Raw genomic sequence first — 16,867 nt, 5'->3', positions numbered from 1 at the left:
CAATGGACAATAATTCGCAATGTCAGCTCTGCTAGGTATGTATCTAGTGATTAGTAAACCAGTTTCTGATGTGATGCCACTCACAGGAACCCCGGGATCACGGTAGAGGAGAAGCAAGCCTATGCCAGATGGACGCTATTCCCAAACCCCATGTTCATGTTTCAGTGTTTCTTTCAACACTACAGTGGTTCCTGGGGGTGTGGCTCTTGAGATGAGGGGGTCGTGACTCCAGCCTCTGGTCTGCCTGTAGTTATGCGCTTTGTTCAAAACCTCTGTGCATATTTCAGACCTCGCTTCTCTTCCCTCCCCAGGAAATATAGAATAAGGTGAGCATATGCGTTCCCTCAGACCAGAAGGTGTGAGACAGAAGCAGCAGAAGCAGAGGTGTTAGATCAAAGATGATCCTCAAGGAGCTCAGGACCTATCTGAGGATGATGCACAAGGAAGAATTCCAGCAGGGGCGGGATCTGAGAGGGAAGACAACTCTCAAATAGAAAACTCAAAGGATACAATAACTTAAAAAAAATAAGGCAAGTACAAGTGCTGGACTTGGAAACTGAGAGCACAGAGTAGCATAAAGTCATTCCAGAAGTAGGAGGCTCTGAGGTGAGATGTGGCCTCTGTGGTGTGGTGGTATCAAGAGGTGGTGAAGGTTTTTCAAAGGTGGGGCCTAGTGAGAGGTAATTAGGTCATTGGGGTTGTCTCTGAAGGGATTAATGCTGGTCTCCAAAGACTAGATTAGTTAGCATGAAAATGAGCTGATGTAAAATAGGCTGGTGTCTAAGTTCCTCTAACAAATGCTCCTACCACTGTGCCATCATCTACTATGAGGTCCTTACTTGAGCTAAACAGATGCTGTCACATCTTCAGAACTATGGGCTAAATAAACCTCTTTTCTTTATAATGTACCAAGCCTCAGGTGTTTTACTACAGCAATAGAAAATGAACTAAGAGAATGACCGGAGTTTGATTCCCGGCACCCCTGTCAGGCAGCTCAGAATCCCTTGGAAGGACAGCTCCAGGGGGTCCAGTGCTCTTTTCTGGTCTCTGTGGGCACCTGCACACACATGCCCTCCCCAATAAAGTAAGTCTTAAAACACAGAAGAAAGACATCAATCCTGCGTGAAATAGACCCAGAAAATAGACGGCAAAGGGAACTGTGGTGGTAGCTCAGGGGCAGAACACTTGCCTAGTGTGTGCAAGACTCTGTGTTCAATTCAAGCAATACACACACACACACACACACACACACACACACACACACACACACACACATGGCGTTCCACAGGACCCATTTTTCCCTGACTTCACTGCCTGTTCCTCTCTGGTACACCCCCTGACCTTCTAGGGATCCCCTTGAGAGGCTCACATCCTCACTGGGGTCAGTGGTCCTTCTCTGAGCCCAGCCATCCAAACTGTTCCAAGTGCATCCTGGAGCATCCTTCGACAAAGGCAGCTCTTAGATCAAGGAGGCCATGACTGCTCTCTGAGGGGAATTTTGTGTGAAGTCACAGGGAGGCCGCTTGGTTTAAGGGTCAGCACCTTCATTTGTATGAGCCCCAGGGAGAGTGAGGAGCCCTAGAAAGTTCCATGTAGGTAGGGAGGGGAGGCCATGTGTTCCGGGCTTCAGTAATCTGTGCCTTTTCTTGCTTATTTTTACATCTGTATTAATGTGCTGGCTAGGGATCTGGGCCCCGCATGTGTGAGGTTCTAGGCTTGTCCCCCATCATCTCAAAGCAAACAAAAAAGAAACAAGCAACTAAATAAATGTTCATTTGATGCTTCATTTCTCTAATTTTGTGTACACGTAGTCTTCTGGGTACCACATCTTTCACTTGAACTCACAGCAGATCTAAACAACGGAAACAGCTGTGTGTGGTGGTGCATGCCTATGAATCCTAGCACTTGCACTTGGGAGCTGAGGCAGGAGACTCAGGGCCAACCTGGGCTGCCTAGGAAAAAAAACTCGTTTTTAAAAATCCAAAGGAATGAAAATACTAAAGCAAAATGACCTGTGCTTGGCATGTGCAGATGGTTTTGGCTTTAGTTTGGTTCAGGTTTATGGTTTTCTGAGACAGGGTCTCCCTGTGTAGAGCTGGCTGGCCTAGAACTCACTATGACGAAGGCTGACCTTGAACTTATGGCAGCCTTCCTTCTCTGTCTCCCAAGTGGTGGGATGGCAGGGGACCACACCCCAGACTTTTCCTTCCAGGCATTATTCCCGGATCAACAGAACATAATGATTTACAGGGAATTTACATTATCTGAGGAGGTGTGAGTTGGAAAAGATTTAAATGGGAGGGTGTGAATGGGAGAGAATGGGTCCATATTCTCATACCATCCTATTGGGGTCCTGCACCATGGATTTGGTATCCATGGAAGTATTGGAGCCAATCCACTGCATATACTAAGGGGTGACTATTCCTTCCTATCCTCTCCTTCCCTCTCTTACTCTCCTCCTTATTTATTTATTTATTTATTTATTTATTTATTTATTTATTTATTTATTTATTTATTTTTATTTGAGACAAGGTTTCATATAGCCCAGGTTGGCCCATGCAGCTCTGGTTGTCCTGGAACTCACAATGTAGACCAGGCTAGCCTCCAACTCACAGAGATCCACCTGCCTCTGCCTCTTAAGTTATGAGAGTAATACACTGCCATGACAGTCTGACTTTGAACTCTTGACCCTGCCTCAGCCTCTCAAACGCTGGGGTTACAGGTATGCGCCACCATGTCTGACTTGTGCTTGCTTTCTTTCCCTGTGGGAATATTATTTTATTTTATTTTTATTTGTGTATTTGTGTGTCGGTGCGGGATATGGGCACATATGTGTAGATGCCATTGGAGGCCTTCCTGGAGCTGGGCTTGTATGCAATTGTGAGCCACCAGACTTGGGTGCTGGGAAATGAACTCGGATCCTCTGCAAAAGCAGCACGTACTCTTAGCCTCTGAGCCATCTGTCCCGCCTCTTGCCTCTTGGTGTTTTATCTTCAAGACCTCCAGTTCTACTCTTTCATCTGTCTCAAGGGCCTGCATCTGCCTGTGACCCCAAATGCTAGTTTCACATTGACTGTATCTCCCAGTGATAAACACTGTGGGGTAGGAAGGGGGCATGGGGAAACCATGACCACAAGGCCTGGGTGTTAACTAAGCCATAGATTCAGTTCTAGGACACACCCGATGGACGGGAAGAGTCAGGAAGGATACTATGACCTTGACTGGTGTCAGACCACTCAACCAAGTTGGAACAACTTTGCTCTGTATTTTTTGTGTGTGTGTGTGTGTGTGTGTTTCCCCCAGATTCATAAGTTGAAACTAAATCTCCATAAATCCAGAGGTAAGCTTAGCCTCTGGGGGTGAGTAGCAATTAGGTCCCCACCTTCGTAGGGGGTGAGAGTCTTTATAAAAGAGGTGAGAAGATGGGTGTGTTTGCATATACCTTTAACCCCGGCATTCTGAAGGTACAGCCAGGCAGATCTCTGAGTTTGAAGCTAGCCTGGTCTACATAGTGTTCCAGGCTACCCAGGGCTGCACGGTTATACCCTGCCTCTAATAAACAAATGAAGAGGTGAGAGCTAGCTCCCTTGCTCCTTCTGACATGGGAGGATGTAGAGAGAAGGCACCATCTTTGAAGCAGAAAGTGAGCCCTGGCCAGACACTGAGTCTGCTGGCCACTTGATCTCAGACTTCCCAGCTCCCAAACCATAAGCAACACTTCTGTTGTTTATAAAATCACCCAGTCTAAGGTAGTTTGCTGCCATAGCCTCAGGTATTAGGACTTGTAGCTTGAATGAAGTTGAGGAGTTGGAAAAGTCAGTAGGGGAAAAGCTAACAGTTTAGAACACGCAGTGAGTCTGGTGCATCGAATTCCACTTGCTCACAGGGTGGGAAGATGTGACTGCCCAGACCACAAGGGTTAGTCATACCTTTGACTTGGAGACTGTTTCAATGTTGCTGGCCATGTCGTCAATCTCCATCTTCAGCTCGCTCTTCTCCTTCTCCAGCTTCTGCTTGACCCGCTGCAGGTTGTCGATCTGCTCCCCAAGCTCCGCCACGGTGTCCGCATGCTTTTTCCTCAGGGTGGCTGCTGTGGCTTCATGCTGCAGGGTGGCCTCCTCCAGGTCCCTGCGAAGCTTCTGGAACTCAGTCTCTCTCTTCTTGTTCATCTCGATCTGGGCTGAAGTGGCCCCACTGGCTTCTTCCAGCCTCTCGCTGATCTCCTCCAGTTCCCTGGCTAGGTCTGAACGCTGCTTCTCAATTTTGGCTCTGACTGTGTGCTCTGCTTCAATTTCTTCCTCCAGCTCTTCTGTCCGGGCCTGAAAGGGTCGGCATAATTGAAGGTTGTCAGGGTAGAGAACAATCCAGGAGCGGCTAGGTGCTAAAGGAATGGGGATAGGCAGCACAAAGTTGAGAATATGTTCTGATTTAGCAGAGGACAAAAGGCCATCAGCAGTTATTTGGAAACAGCCTAAGTGTCTGTCAGCAGGGGAATGATCAATCAGTTGTAATGAGGGCTTGTCCTGATGCTAAGCAGCAACTCAATGCTGTAGCAAGTCTGCCATGGAAAGCCCTGCAGAACATGCTGATATTTAAAAGGAATAAGTTGCATTCTGTATTTAGGATGAAAAGATTTATGGTGAAAATATGAAGAAATGTGGATAATTTTTTTGCATATATACCATATCTTTTCTCTGGGACTTCAGTATATCCTTAAACACATAACAAAGGGATCCTGAATGATCCATAAACACCTGAAACTGCCAGTTCCTTCTCAGAAGACTGGGAGGGCCCTAGGCTTAAAGACAGGGGTCAGTGCACTTTGACCAGCAATAACTGGCCCTCTCGATCACATTCTGATTCTTTTTAAGGGAATATATACTTAAATGCCACTTAGGAAATTTGAAATATTTATTTCAGAAACTACAGAGAAAGGCCCACTGTGGTGGCATGCTGCTGAGGCGGGGAGTGGAAAGAAAAGATAAAAAGGAAGAACAGCTCCGGTCAACAAGAAGAGACAAGCGCGGATGAGCACACGGGGCATTTGCAGGGAGCCTCTGTGGCCAGGAGGGACCCGAGGTCTTCACCTGCAGTTCTTTAATCTTCTTCTGCAGCTGCAGACTGAGGACCTGCTCGTCGTCGATTCGGGTTTGTAACTGACTCATTTCAAACTCCTTCCTGCAAGCAGACAGAGCCAAGAAACAAGACAGTGTGAGACAAGGGCTGTTTGGGGGGGGGGGGGGGACACACTCGGCTTTCGGTCTCAAGCGGAGGGGAGAGAGCAGGAATCATCACCTACTTCTTCAGTTTCTCTTCGACTTGCTGCTTGTCGTTCTCCAGATCCATGATGGACTCCTGGGCCATTTTCAGGTCTCCTTCCAGCTTCCTCTTCACCCTCTCCAGGTCGGCCCTCAGTTTCCTCTCCTGCTCCAAACTGCCCTCGAGCTGGGAAGACACAGGTGGAGAGGCTGGCTGGGACAAGGCCGAGGAAGCAGGCTTACCCACATCAGCCGGCACCATCAGTCACACCCCATGCCCTGTGGCCTCCAGCCCTGGGAGGAAGGGAGCCAGCCTTCCATCCTCCACTTCTCTGTTCTCTATCTTAGGGGGTGAGTATCGTGGGGGTACCTTCTGGTACCTCTTTTCAGACCATTCCCACTTGGCTTGTTCCAGGCCATATCTCCCAAAGGAAGAAGGGGACACTCTGTGACAGATGCTGTGGAGGCTTGTCACGCCTCACCCCAACTACACCACCCAGCCCTGAAGGCAGTCAGGCAAGGAACTCAAGTGTGTGTGTAGGACTGGGCTCAGGAAAAGAAGGATGTAGTAAGGAACACACCTGCTTGTGTGTTAGCCTTGTTAGAGACCTACGAAAGGTCTAGCTACCATAGGGACTAAACATGGCTAACTTGAAACCTGGGTCTTACATCATGAACAGTAGTTCATCATGAAGGAGAAAAGAAGGTTCCTTTCCCTGGCCATAAATGGAAGTTTTGGGGGCGCGGTGATGGTAGTTTTTGAGGTGTTGCAGGTGGAAGTCAGGACCTCATGCATGCTGTACCACTGAGCTACACCCCTGCCTGAGAACAAGGCTTTAAGCATTGTAGAGAAGAATTAGAAGTTTCTGAACCTGAGCTGTCTACAAGTGGATGCTCATGACAGCAGCGGTTTATGGTTTTCTGAAAATATTATGTTGAACATTTTCCTTAGATGTCCTCTGAAGTCTAACCATGTGTATTGCTCCCTAATTCATAAGTGGGAACTGAGGCCTCACAAGGTCATGTGACCCGCTTGTCACCTCAGATGTTTGTATCTAGGGTCAGGGCACAGCTGGAATCCGGACTCAGGCTCTGACTGCAGCGTCTGAGCTCTCTAGGCTGGTTCCTGCTCAGCCCCCTGCCCCCCCATTTCTTTGCAAAGCACAGAGGTCACGTGCTCTCACGTCATCAGTCTGCTGTTCCAGCTTGACATTGATCTTGATGAGACCGTTGACTTTATCTTCTTCAACCTGCAGGTCGTCCAGCGTCTGCTGATGGGCTTCCTGGAGAGATTTCTTTTCTTTCGTCAGTTTGGAAATGTTTTCCTCAAGCGCTGTCATTTCTTCAGAGAGATTCTTCACCTGGGAGCAAATTAACAACTAATTTAATATTGAAACAATTAATCCCAACAACAAGCACTGTGGTGGCCTCCTGTCTCTGTAGCTCCATATCATTCAGGGACAGGTAGCTTCTCAGTTCTTTTCTTAATGTCTTTTTTTTTTAATTATTTTAATTTTATTTCATCTTATTTTTGGGAATTGTACAGTTCCTAGGCTGGTTCCAAACTCCCAGGCTTAAGATATTTTCTTGCTTCGGCCTCTGAAGTAGCTGAGCAGCCGAGACAAGGCACGTACCACTACCATACCGGCAGCCTTGCAGGTTTTTATGAGATAGGGTCTCAAGTGGCCTAAAGTGACGACATCAAAACTTGATGTCAGTCAGGGTGATCTCAAACTTCCCACCTTCCCGCTTCTACCTTCCGAATACCGAGATGCAGGCATGAGCCGCCATGTTTGGTTATACGTGGTTCTGGGATCACGTGCAGGGCCTTGTCATTGCTGGGCACTACTCCGCCCAGTGAACTACAGCCCAGGCTCTCCATGTCCCCTCGTCTTCCTCCCTGGCCTATCACGGCGTCCCAGTTTCTTCCAGTGGGACTGTTCCTTTCAGAGTGCACTATATTTCACTAGGAAGGACACCATCAAAATGCAAATCCACTCGGTGTGAAGGGCAACACATCAATCTGTGTTTACTCATCACACACCTCCAAGCATTTATCAGGCGGGCTGATGGGGGGTTCAGGACGAAGCAGGAAAGAGAGGGAGAGGCCTGAGGTGTGAGGCAAGAAAATCCAGATGTGCTGGCAGCATGGGGCCTGGGCACCTTGCACAGAGCTTCAGGCACCAAACAGAAACTCCCTTGGACTCATCTTCCAGATGAGAGGTTGCTAACTCCCACCTGTGACCTGAATCCAACCTCACATATATTTCATTTATCATTTTATTTTTTGGAAACCTTATCAACATTGGAAAATAAGAGTCTACATAAAATCTGGATTTTTGGCTTCTTGTGGAAAGCCAAACCTCCAGCAGCACTGACTTCACCTTCCCACCTGACAACCATGTGCTGGGGCTGAGTCATGGCTGCCACCCGTGAGATGGGCAGCCTGTGGACAGCATTGGCCACAGTCTCCACCCTCCCTATTGTCTGTTTCCATTACTATTGTTAATCCATCACTGACTCTGAGTGTCAGCTGTCATTGTCCTCTCACACCCAGCAGACTTCTGCCTTTCTCTCCCCTCATGGGTAGCCCTTATTAAATGAATCACGCCAAGCTTTTAAGGACCCTTGTCAAGCATACATTTTTGTGCTGTGTGCATGTACTTTCCCTATGTGTAAATGTTATCACACTGCTCACATCCCTTACTTACACGTCTCTCCACTGAGCACTGGGTGTTTCATATTCATCTTGGTTGCCAGATTCACCCAGCCTGGTGCCCTCCCCCAATGGTGGACTGTGCTCTCTGTGTGACTCAACTGCATTCTGCCTCTCCATCCTAGGATGTGGTCCCCAGCTCTGTCCCAAGCAGAGCTTCTCCAATTGTCCCTATATATGCAAGCACCTTTTTGTGTGTTCTCCAAGTCATGATGGGAGATGTCTTTGGTTTTACATCCAGAACAGAATCATGGGCTCATAGGGTATGTAAATTCCTTCCTTCCTTCCTTCCTTCCTTCTCCTCCTTCTCCTTCCTCCCTGCTTCCTTCTTTCCCTTTTTTTTTTTTTTAATGCAGGGTTTTGATGTAGCTCTGGCTCTCCTGGAACTTATTATGTAGACCAGGCTGGTCCCAGACTCACAGAAATCCCCCTGCCTCAGCCTTCTGAGTCCTGGGATTAAAGGGTGTGCACCACCACTCCTGGAAAGTTTTGTTTTGTATGTATGGGTGTTTCTGCCTGCATGTATGCATCTGTGTATACCATGTGTGTGCAATGCCCACAGAGTCAAGAAAAGGGGCATCAAATCCCCCAGGACTGGAGTCACAGACTTGTAAACCACCTTTGGAAGAGCAGCCACTGCTCTTAACTACTAAACTGTCTCTTCAGCCACTAGATTCTTAATGGGACTAGGTAATGCCAACTGGCTTCCTCTACATCCTTCCAATAACACATGAGGATCCCTGTATCCCACTTTCGTTCAACTCTCGCTGATATCCAGTTTTCTGCCTCCTTCATCATCCGCCTGACTTGTTGGCATTTTTGGTGGCTTTCCCTGCACTTGGTACATGAGAGACAAAGACTAGCATGACATCCTTGTTGTCAAGGAATATACAAGTTAGCAACACTCCCAGGAAGAGCTGAGGAGAGCCTGTGGAGTAGAGGTCAAGGAAGAGGGACCAAAGGGGCCAGCTGCTTGTTATGTAGACCAGGCTGGCCCCAGTTCCTGCCTCTCACATGTAGACGATGAGTGAGGACTGGCTGAGAGCCTGTGAAGAGCATTCCGCGCACTCACCTTGTTCTCTGTGGCGTGCTTTTCCTTCTCAACCTTGGTCAGGGTCAACTCCAGGTCGTCGATGTCTCTTTTGAGGGAGGAGCACTTGTCTTCCAGATTCCTCTTCTTGGCAACCAGTTCCGAATTCGTCTCCTCCTCCTCCTCCAGCCTCTCATTCAGCTCCTTGACCTTCGCCTCCAGCTGGATCTTGCTTTTGATGAGACCCTCACACCGTTCCTCGGCATCCATCAGATTTTCTGTTTCCTGCAAGAGCCGGTTCACCGGAAGCTCTGGTCAGTCGCTTTGTAAACCCTGGGAAGAAAGGGTCTGACCCTCTAAAAGCCCGCACCGCAGCTGAGCCAAAGAGTGGTTCGGGTGGGTGCCCGTGCACACAGGCATTGACACGTGTGTCACTTATGTGTTCTTAACCACTGAGGCTATCGTTTGACACAAAGGCTCTCATGGAGTCACAGGCTCGTCGTAAACAAGAAGGCCTCTAACTGTTGATGGATGTGGTATCGGAGCATTTCTTTGTTCCACCAGTCAAAAACCATGTGACCCATGTACTCCCGGCTACACAAAGCGGATTCATGTTCTCAAAACTCTACTACATGTTAACTTTCAATAGAAGGGGCCTGTCCACCTGATCTCAGCTGTGCTTCCTCAAGCCACAGAATAGGAAATTAGAAACACACACGAATAGGTGACTGAGTAAGTCCATGGCCTGGAAGACTGTAGCAAGTATTGTGGATGTGGATGAGATTGGCTAATTATGTTCTCGAGCTAAATCAGCTGCCACCTTCCCCTTGTAGAGTATTTAAGCACTAGACACACAGTACAGGGAAGTGGATGGAAAGAGACCAGGAGGAGTCCATGCTGATGCTTTCTGAGCCTCTCTACACCCAAGCACATGCTGGGCACTTGACATGGCGTCAAGCCCCTGACTCCCTGACAACCATCCACCGTGAGTGCTGTTATGATGTTCATTTACTGATGGGAAAATGAAGACAGAAAGAGAATGAACTGGATTGAGGGCACACTGCTAACAAGTGGGGGCATCTGAGAGGTCAACCCAGCAGGTTCTTGGACCTCCTGTCCTCTGAGCCTGGGAGGTGATGCTCTCTGAAGAGCACTCTATCCATGGGGCAAGTGTAAGTGAGAGCACGAAACTCTGTCCATGTGAGGTGAGACACACCGTCTCTGAGGATTTATTAAGAGAAAAAGTATAAATTTTGTGGAAAGGAGACAAGTATGATACCAGAATATTGTGACCTGCAAATGTGGCTCCGTTTCCCCCCATTTCTTTGATAAAAAATGAATTCTCTAAAGCACTTTTCAGAGCATAATCATATTATTGAAAATCATATGTGGAAAATTACTTTCTGTTTCCAATTGGGTTATTTAATTTTAATGATTTATTTTTACTTGTACTTTTTTTAAAAGTGTGCATTTTAAACTTTTAAAAAATATTCTATGTGTATGAGTGAATGTTTTACCTGCATGCATGTATGTATGTGCACCTCGTGTGTACCTAGTGTACAAGGAGGTCAGAAGTAGCTGGATCCCCTAGAACTGGAGTTATAGGTGGTTGTGATCCACCATGAGGGTGCGGGGAACAGAACCCTGGTCTTCTGTAAGAACAATAAATGTTTGTATCCACTGAGCCACCCTTCCAGCCCCAAGGCCTGCACTTTTTTTCCCAAGACAGGGTTTCTCTGTGTAGCCCTGGCTCTCCTGGAACTCACTCTGTAGACCAGGCTGGCCTCGAACTTAAAGATTTGCTTGCTTCTGCCTCCCGAGTATTGGGATTAAAGGCATGTGCCACCACCTCCAGCCTAAGATGTGCACTTTTGACAGGCCTTTTTTTGTATTTTGTTAAGACAGGATCTGACATCATTGCCTAGGCATCTTAGATCTCACTATGTAGCCCAGGTTAGACTTGAACTCATGGCAATCCTCCTGCCTTAGACTTCTGAGTAGGCATGAGATACATCATACCCTGCTTCTGACAAATTTTCATTATAATTACACACTCTTATCCTTCATGCTCATGGCAAAATATGCTGTGGAAAGCAGAGAAGAGACTGGAGAAGTTTACTCTGCCAACCTGTTTTCTGGGGAAGCCAGGGCCAGCCCTACTTCTGACAGGGTAGTCCTGCAATACTCTGTGTGACCACTGGGTGGCACCACTGCCTCTTAAATAGACAGCTCATGGGGCCCTCCCTCCCTGCTCCTTCACTGTCCTGGGAGTCTTGTTTTGCTCTCTCAGGTAGAAGAAAACTTACAGACTGGACTTGCAACTGGAGGTCATTTTTTTCCTGCAGCAGGGAGACCATTTTCTCCTCCAGCTCCTTCCGGCGAGCCTCAGATCTAGCCAGTTCTTCCTTGGCCCGTTCAAAGTCCTCCTTCATGGTGGCCATCTCCTTCTCAGCCTCCGCGCTCTTCAGTAGGGGCTTGATCTTGAAGAACAGGTTCATCCAGGGCCAGTGCTTGACGTTCATGAAGGAGCGGACGTTGTACTGGATGCAGAAGATGGACTCCCTGTGCACCCACAGAACTCGGATTAGTTACCCACAGCGTTTTCCAGCTCATTTTTCACTTAAACCCCCACACCCACCCCCCACAGGTTCTAGAGTCTCCATCTTTCTCAGCTGGGGAGAAGGGGGTATGCCTAAGCTTTGCAGACCTGGAACCAGAGTAGGCCTGTGAATGAGGGGCACAGGACACAGCATGAAAAGGTTGGGAGGAAAGAAGGCTGAACCCTTCGTGCCAACTCCAATATCTCAACCAGGCTTATTTGTACCAGGTCCTTCTTTGCCTGCCTATAATTCTAACAATCCCCTTGTCTGAGTATTGGAGTGTTCCACGCATGTGTCTGCTCTCCCGTGCCTCTGTGAACTCCTGGGTTTGTTTCCGTTATCCCCAGGGCACGGGGCGGCTGCTCAATCAATGCTGGACGAATGACTGATTGCATGAGCGAACGAAGGAGCGCAAGAACATTCAGAAGGAGTAAACGAGTGTTCAGAAAGAGTACATGAATATTCAAAGACCCAGAGCAGGAAGTGATGACGGGCTGGTGGGTCGGAGGGGTGGGGTGAGGGAGGTGAGACTCCGCCTTACCTTCTCTCCATCATCTTCTTGAACTCCACCCTCATCAGGTAGCCCCTGCACACGGCCTGCGTGCGCGTCATCAGGGTCACCAGCTTCTCATCTCTCATCTCCTCCAGAAGCCCCAGGAGCCCCGCTTTGAAGAACACCTGTGTGAAAGGAGAGACCAGGCGGCGTCCTCCTCAGCGGCGTTCCATCAGCCTCCTGATGGAACCTGTTTCTTCCCAGCTCCAGCCCGGAGTGCTTCCAGGCCTCACTTTCCAGGGGCTTAGGTCTCTGCATCTGCACCTCTTGGGCTACTGTAGTGTGCTCTCACATAGGTCAATCAACCACCTGAACTAGTTCTGCGTCATGGCAGTCAAGACAAGCCGGGAAAGTAACCATGGGGCACAATTGTGCCCAGATTCAGAGATAGTCACAGATGGATCTGTCTCCCACCTCCTGGGCTCTGTCACACCCTCAGACCTGTTGCCCCCAGTGTCCCACTGTCCCCAGCAGGAGCTCCCTCTGGAGCAGCTAGGAGCCCAGGCTCTTCTTTCTCAGGAGCCTGGCTTCAGAGTCAGGCTAAGATGGAAACTAGCCTTTGGCATTCCCTACTTCTCAGCCGATTTATCTGTCCAAGTGGCCTTGAGGATTTAGTGTGCCCTTGGCCTCCTGGGACCTTTGCTTCTTTGGCCTCCCAAGGACTCAATGAATTACGCATTCCTCCTTATCAACTCCCACATCAGTTATTGTGATGAGTCAGTGAAATTTGTCTGGATGGCTGTGCACAGGACACACACACACACTGACTAGAAGTCCTTCCATTGATTGGAATTACCCTTCTCAAGTCAAGACCCTGGAGTCTGCCCTACATTCTATGTACTCTGAGCCTCTTTTTCCCCCTGTCTAGGACACCAGAGTCCCCTGCTTGCTGCTTCATTTTCTAACATAGGATTCTTGCCTCTTCAACATCAGCACAGAGCCAGAGCCCCCAGCCACAGTCCCAGGGCTGTCCACAGTCTGCCTGGGCTGTGAGACAAGGTTGGTCAAGTTGACCAGACACAAGACCCTTCCCTCTGATTGGCTGACTAGCTGCCAGGGTTGAGGGAGTCTCCAGGCCGTCTGTTCTCACCTTGGTATGGCCGAACCGGAACTGCTCCCGGTCCACATCGATGGAGTTGAGGAGCTTCTCAGAGGCATTCTTGCTGTCAATGAACTGCCCTTCTGGGATGGCACTGGCGTTAAGGATCCGGTACCTGGGGAGAAGAGACAATGGTTTTGATCCCTCATAATGGCCTTGTACCTGAGACCAGACCTTCTAGAACCTTCTGCTCAAGTCTTAAGATGGTGAGTACCGTGCTGCTAGTCTGGGGGGCGGGGGAGAGAAGTCCAGGGGTGGGCTCTAGGGTGTGGTGGAGGGAGAGAGCATGGAGGAAGGGAGATGGGCTGAGCACACTTCTCAGAAAATTTGCCTTCAGAGGAAATGGTTCTTATCTGACCTGGAAGAGCTTTGGATTTAGCTGCAGCTCAGAGACCTCATTCCTCCTACCTCTCAAGGGGTCTGGACTTCTAGAAGGAAAGAGGTGTTCTAGTACAGTGGATCTCCACTGGAAGATTTGGCTTCTAGGGAACACCAGGTAGTGCCTAGTATTTACGATGGTCACAACACAGGAATGTGGTGTGTGGCTTGCTGTGAACATCTTTGGGTAGAGGCCAGAGATGTGGCTAGGATCCTCTAATGTACAGAGAATCTCTATACAAAGGACCATCTAATTCCAGATGTCCACCACAATGAGACATCCTTCTTTAGAGTGACAGTCCGGCTAGGTCTGACTACGACTGATAGATCAGTTAGGGTCCATTCCAAGACTCACTGTGGACGTAGGGGGATCCTTCTGGCACAATGAAGTCCAGAAAGCCCGAGAGGCTTGTTAGTGTACCAACTGTTGAGGCCAAGGGTGCTTTGGATGGGGTGTGTGTGCGAAAGTTGTCCTTAGAGAAGATAAACACACGGAAGAGGTGACCTACCGCTGTTTGAAGTCGGCATAGAGGATCCGGCTGGGGAATCCTTTTCTGCAGATCCGAATGCCCTCCAGGACCCCGTTACAGCGCAGCTGATGCATGACCAAGTAGTGGTCCATCACACCTGGGGGGGGGAAAGCACGGGGAGGGGTGGGACGTGGGTGGCTTTTCATGATTTGTCTTTGGTGACCTAAGGCACCATGAACTTAGACTTGAGTGTGCTGAGATCAGCACTAAGCGGGATGACTACGACTTGTGTAAGCATCACAGAGGAGATGGCCCAGTCTTCTGGGAGACTCCAGCACCCCAAGGCCATAGGAAGGAGATCTTTATTCTGCCAGAGGCCCTGTCTTAACTAGGCTCCAAAGAAAAGGCAGGGGTGTGTGGAAAGGCCCTGGGGCTTCTTGTTAGACAACCTGAAGAGTCTTCTTTCCCATCTCTGCTGAGGTGAAAATGTCAAATGTGCAGAGCCTGAGGAGCCAGATAAGAAACAAAATCCACAGTAGGGTGGGAGGCTCAGTGTGGGGGCTGGTGGCCATTTGCTCAGCACCTGCCTCAGGAAGCAGGGGCTGGGTAGAAAGTGTGGGGCCAGTGGGACAAGAGAGGCCTATGGCAGAGATGCCATTGGCCACTCTTGGTAACCAGCCTGGCCAGAGGGTTAAAGGAGAGATACAATGGCTGTGGTGATTTCTCACTGTAAGCACCCTAAGTTGCTAGAGAGGGTACAGCTAAGGCTGTCTTATAGAAATTTCTAGAGTCCCTACAGGCTTTCCTGCTTGCTCCAAAGAGAGATCCTTATAACAGTTTTCACAACTTGACTGGCGCTGTAGCCCCTCCCACTACAACGATTATCATCGACGTGCGACATTGATTAACAACAAGGATTCATCTTAGTTGCCTTAAGCCAAACTCTGTGCTGCTGGCAGCTACGACACCAGACAGTGTGGACACAGAAAACTGCCATGGCGGCCCAAAGGTCCACCGGATGGGGATTCCCTGCAGAAAGATTGGTTAAGACCAAGGAGGAAATATATCTATTAGTATTCCAGAAGGATCTTGGAAGGAAACCTTAGACATTTGTCTGGTCCTCTCCCTCTTCCCACACTTTTTTTTTTTCCTTTTTGATGGTAATGGCTCTATTTTACTGATATTTTGAATAGAAAATCCATTTCAATGACTCTTAAGACGCTCATGATCCAAGGATGCTGTTAGAGTTTCTCTTCCAGCTTTGTCACAAAATGAAATACTCCTTTTGGAAAACTCCTGACATTTCTACTTCATGGCTATATTACAGAAAAAATTTAAATATACAAATAAACTTTCTTATTTCTTTAAAAAACTTATTGGTATTCATTTCTCTTGATTTTATAACATGCATTATTTTTGGTTTATATTTTTCATTTTTCACATTTCTTCTTAGTGTAGCCACTGATTTTTAATTTTAGCAGATCTACAAAACATTATGATTATGCATATTAATGAGGCACAAGATATTTCAGTCCATGAATGTGATTCCTACTGGTTCAAAAACCAACGGTGTTTTTTACCAACTGCATGAAAGGGGGACCTCCTGTACCTTGAAAAGTGAAAAACTGAGGACACAATGCTCCCAGGTGTGAGTTGAGGAGATTTATTGTAGATAAGAGGGAGAGCATAGCCTCAGGCATCTGGAATGGGGAGGGAATAGCCTCAGGCATCTGGAGTGGTCCGAACTGAACATGGCTGGCAGACTGCACCAGGCCAGGAGAGGAGAGGGCAAGACCGAGAGAGGAAGGAAGAAAAGAGAGTGTGGGGAGAAGAAAATACCTGGGAACACAAGAGACCAAGAGGACAGGTGGCCCATTGGCTGGGTTCTATAGGCGCCCTAAAAGCTGAAGGGGGGGGTGAGGTTCAGGTGCTGGAGAAGTTAAGGGTAGTGGGCGGGGTGAGAAGTGCTGAGAGGAGCCAGGACTCTCTGTAACAGGTATTGGCCAGCGCCCCTGGGAGAGACTGGTAGCCAGCTGTCCACTTTGATATGTTAAATAGGCACCTGGGGCATAGGTTAATGGAAGAGCCATAGGTCCCTTTGGCCAGAGATAAAGAGAATGACTCCTTTTAGCAAGCCAGGGAATGCTGGCCTTTGTCTAAAGGCTAGACTTTGGGAGAAGGAATTTCTTTCTTTCTTTTTTTTTTTTTTTTTTTTTTTTGAGACAGGGTTTCTCTGTGTAGCTTTGCGCCTTTCCTGGAGCTCACTTGGTAGCCCAGGCTGACCTCGAACTCACAGAGATCCGCCTGGCTCTGCCTCCCGAGTGCTGGGATTAAAGGCGTGCGCCACCACCGCCCGGCTGGGAAAAGGAATTTCTTGAGACCTAACATGCCTCCATTTCTTTATTTGTAAAAATATAGAAAACAGTCACTTCTACTTCACAAAATGTACAATTGAGTGAAGCAAGTAACAGGATCAAAACCCTAGCATGGGGTACGGAGCCCGTCAGGCCCAAGTTAGGTCACAGCTGTAACTCCATGAGAGTCCTGCTCTCTTCAAATAATGGCTAGCCAGGGTTGTTACTCACCAGGAGTCTTGGTCTCGTTGGGAATCAGGCATCGTACAAAGTGAGGGTGGGTGCTCCTTAAGTTGGTCATCAGTTTGTTTAAATTTTCCTGGAACGCAGACCAAAGCGAGCACATTTCTCTTAGCACACGCCATTTCACTGGGCAGAGAAACAAGCGCCCGAGGAAAGTCCCAAGACA

General features: G+C 48.3%; 1 protein-coding gene across 1 annotated transcript in view; it reads right to left on the bottom strand.

The window, feature by feature from the left end:
* Window positions 1-16,867, bottom strand: part of Myh13 (myosin heavy chain 13) — a 49,015-nt gene that overhangs the window by 14,923 nt on the left and 17,225 nt on the right. Inside the window, exons 16-25 of the mRNA XM_006973508.4 lie at window positions 16,690-16,777; window positions 14,144-14,261; window positions 13,248-13,371; window positions 12,146-12,282; window positions 11,311-11,566; window positions 9,047-9,289; window positions 6,443-6,619; window positions 5,300-5,445; window positions 5,088-5,178; window positions 3,930-4,319 (exon numbers count right to left, since the gene is read on the bottom strand). Coding sequence (XP_006973570.3) covers window positions 3,930-4,319; window positions 5,088-5,178; window positions 5,300-5,445; window positions 6,443-6,619; window positions 9,047-9,289; window positions 11,311-11,566; window positions 12,146-12,282; window positions 13,248-13,371; window positions 14,144-14,261; window positions 16,690-16,777 — 1,770 coding nt within the window. The remainder of the gene's footprint in view (window positions 1-3,929; window positions 4,320-5,087; window positions 5,179-5,299; window positions 5,446-6,442; window positions 6,620-9,046; window positions 9,290-11,310; window positions 11,567-12,145; window positions 12,283-13,247; window positions 13,372-14,143; window positions 14,262-16,689; window positions 16,778-16,867) is intronic.

This window comes from Peromyscus maniculatus, chromosome 8, assembly GCF_049852395.1.
Source record: "Peromyscus maniculatus bairdii isolate BWxNUB_F1_BW_parent chromosome 8, HU_Pman_BW_mat_3.1, whole genome shotgun sequence".
In the NCBI taxonomy this organism is placed as follows: domain Eukaryota; kingdom Metazoa; phylum Chordata; class Mammalia; order Rodentia; family Cricetidae; genus Peromyscus; species Peromyscus maniculatus.
This window is presented reverse-complemented; position numbering and strand designations above follow the sequence as displayed.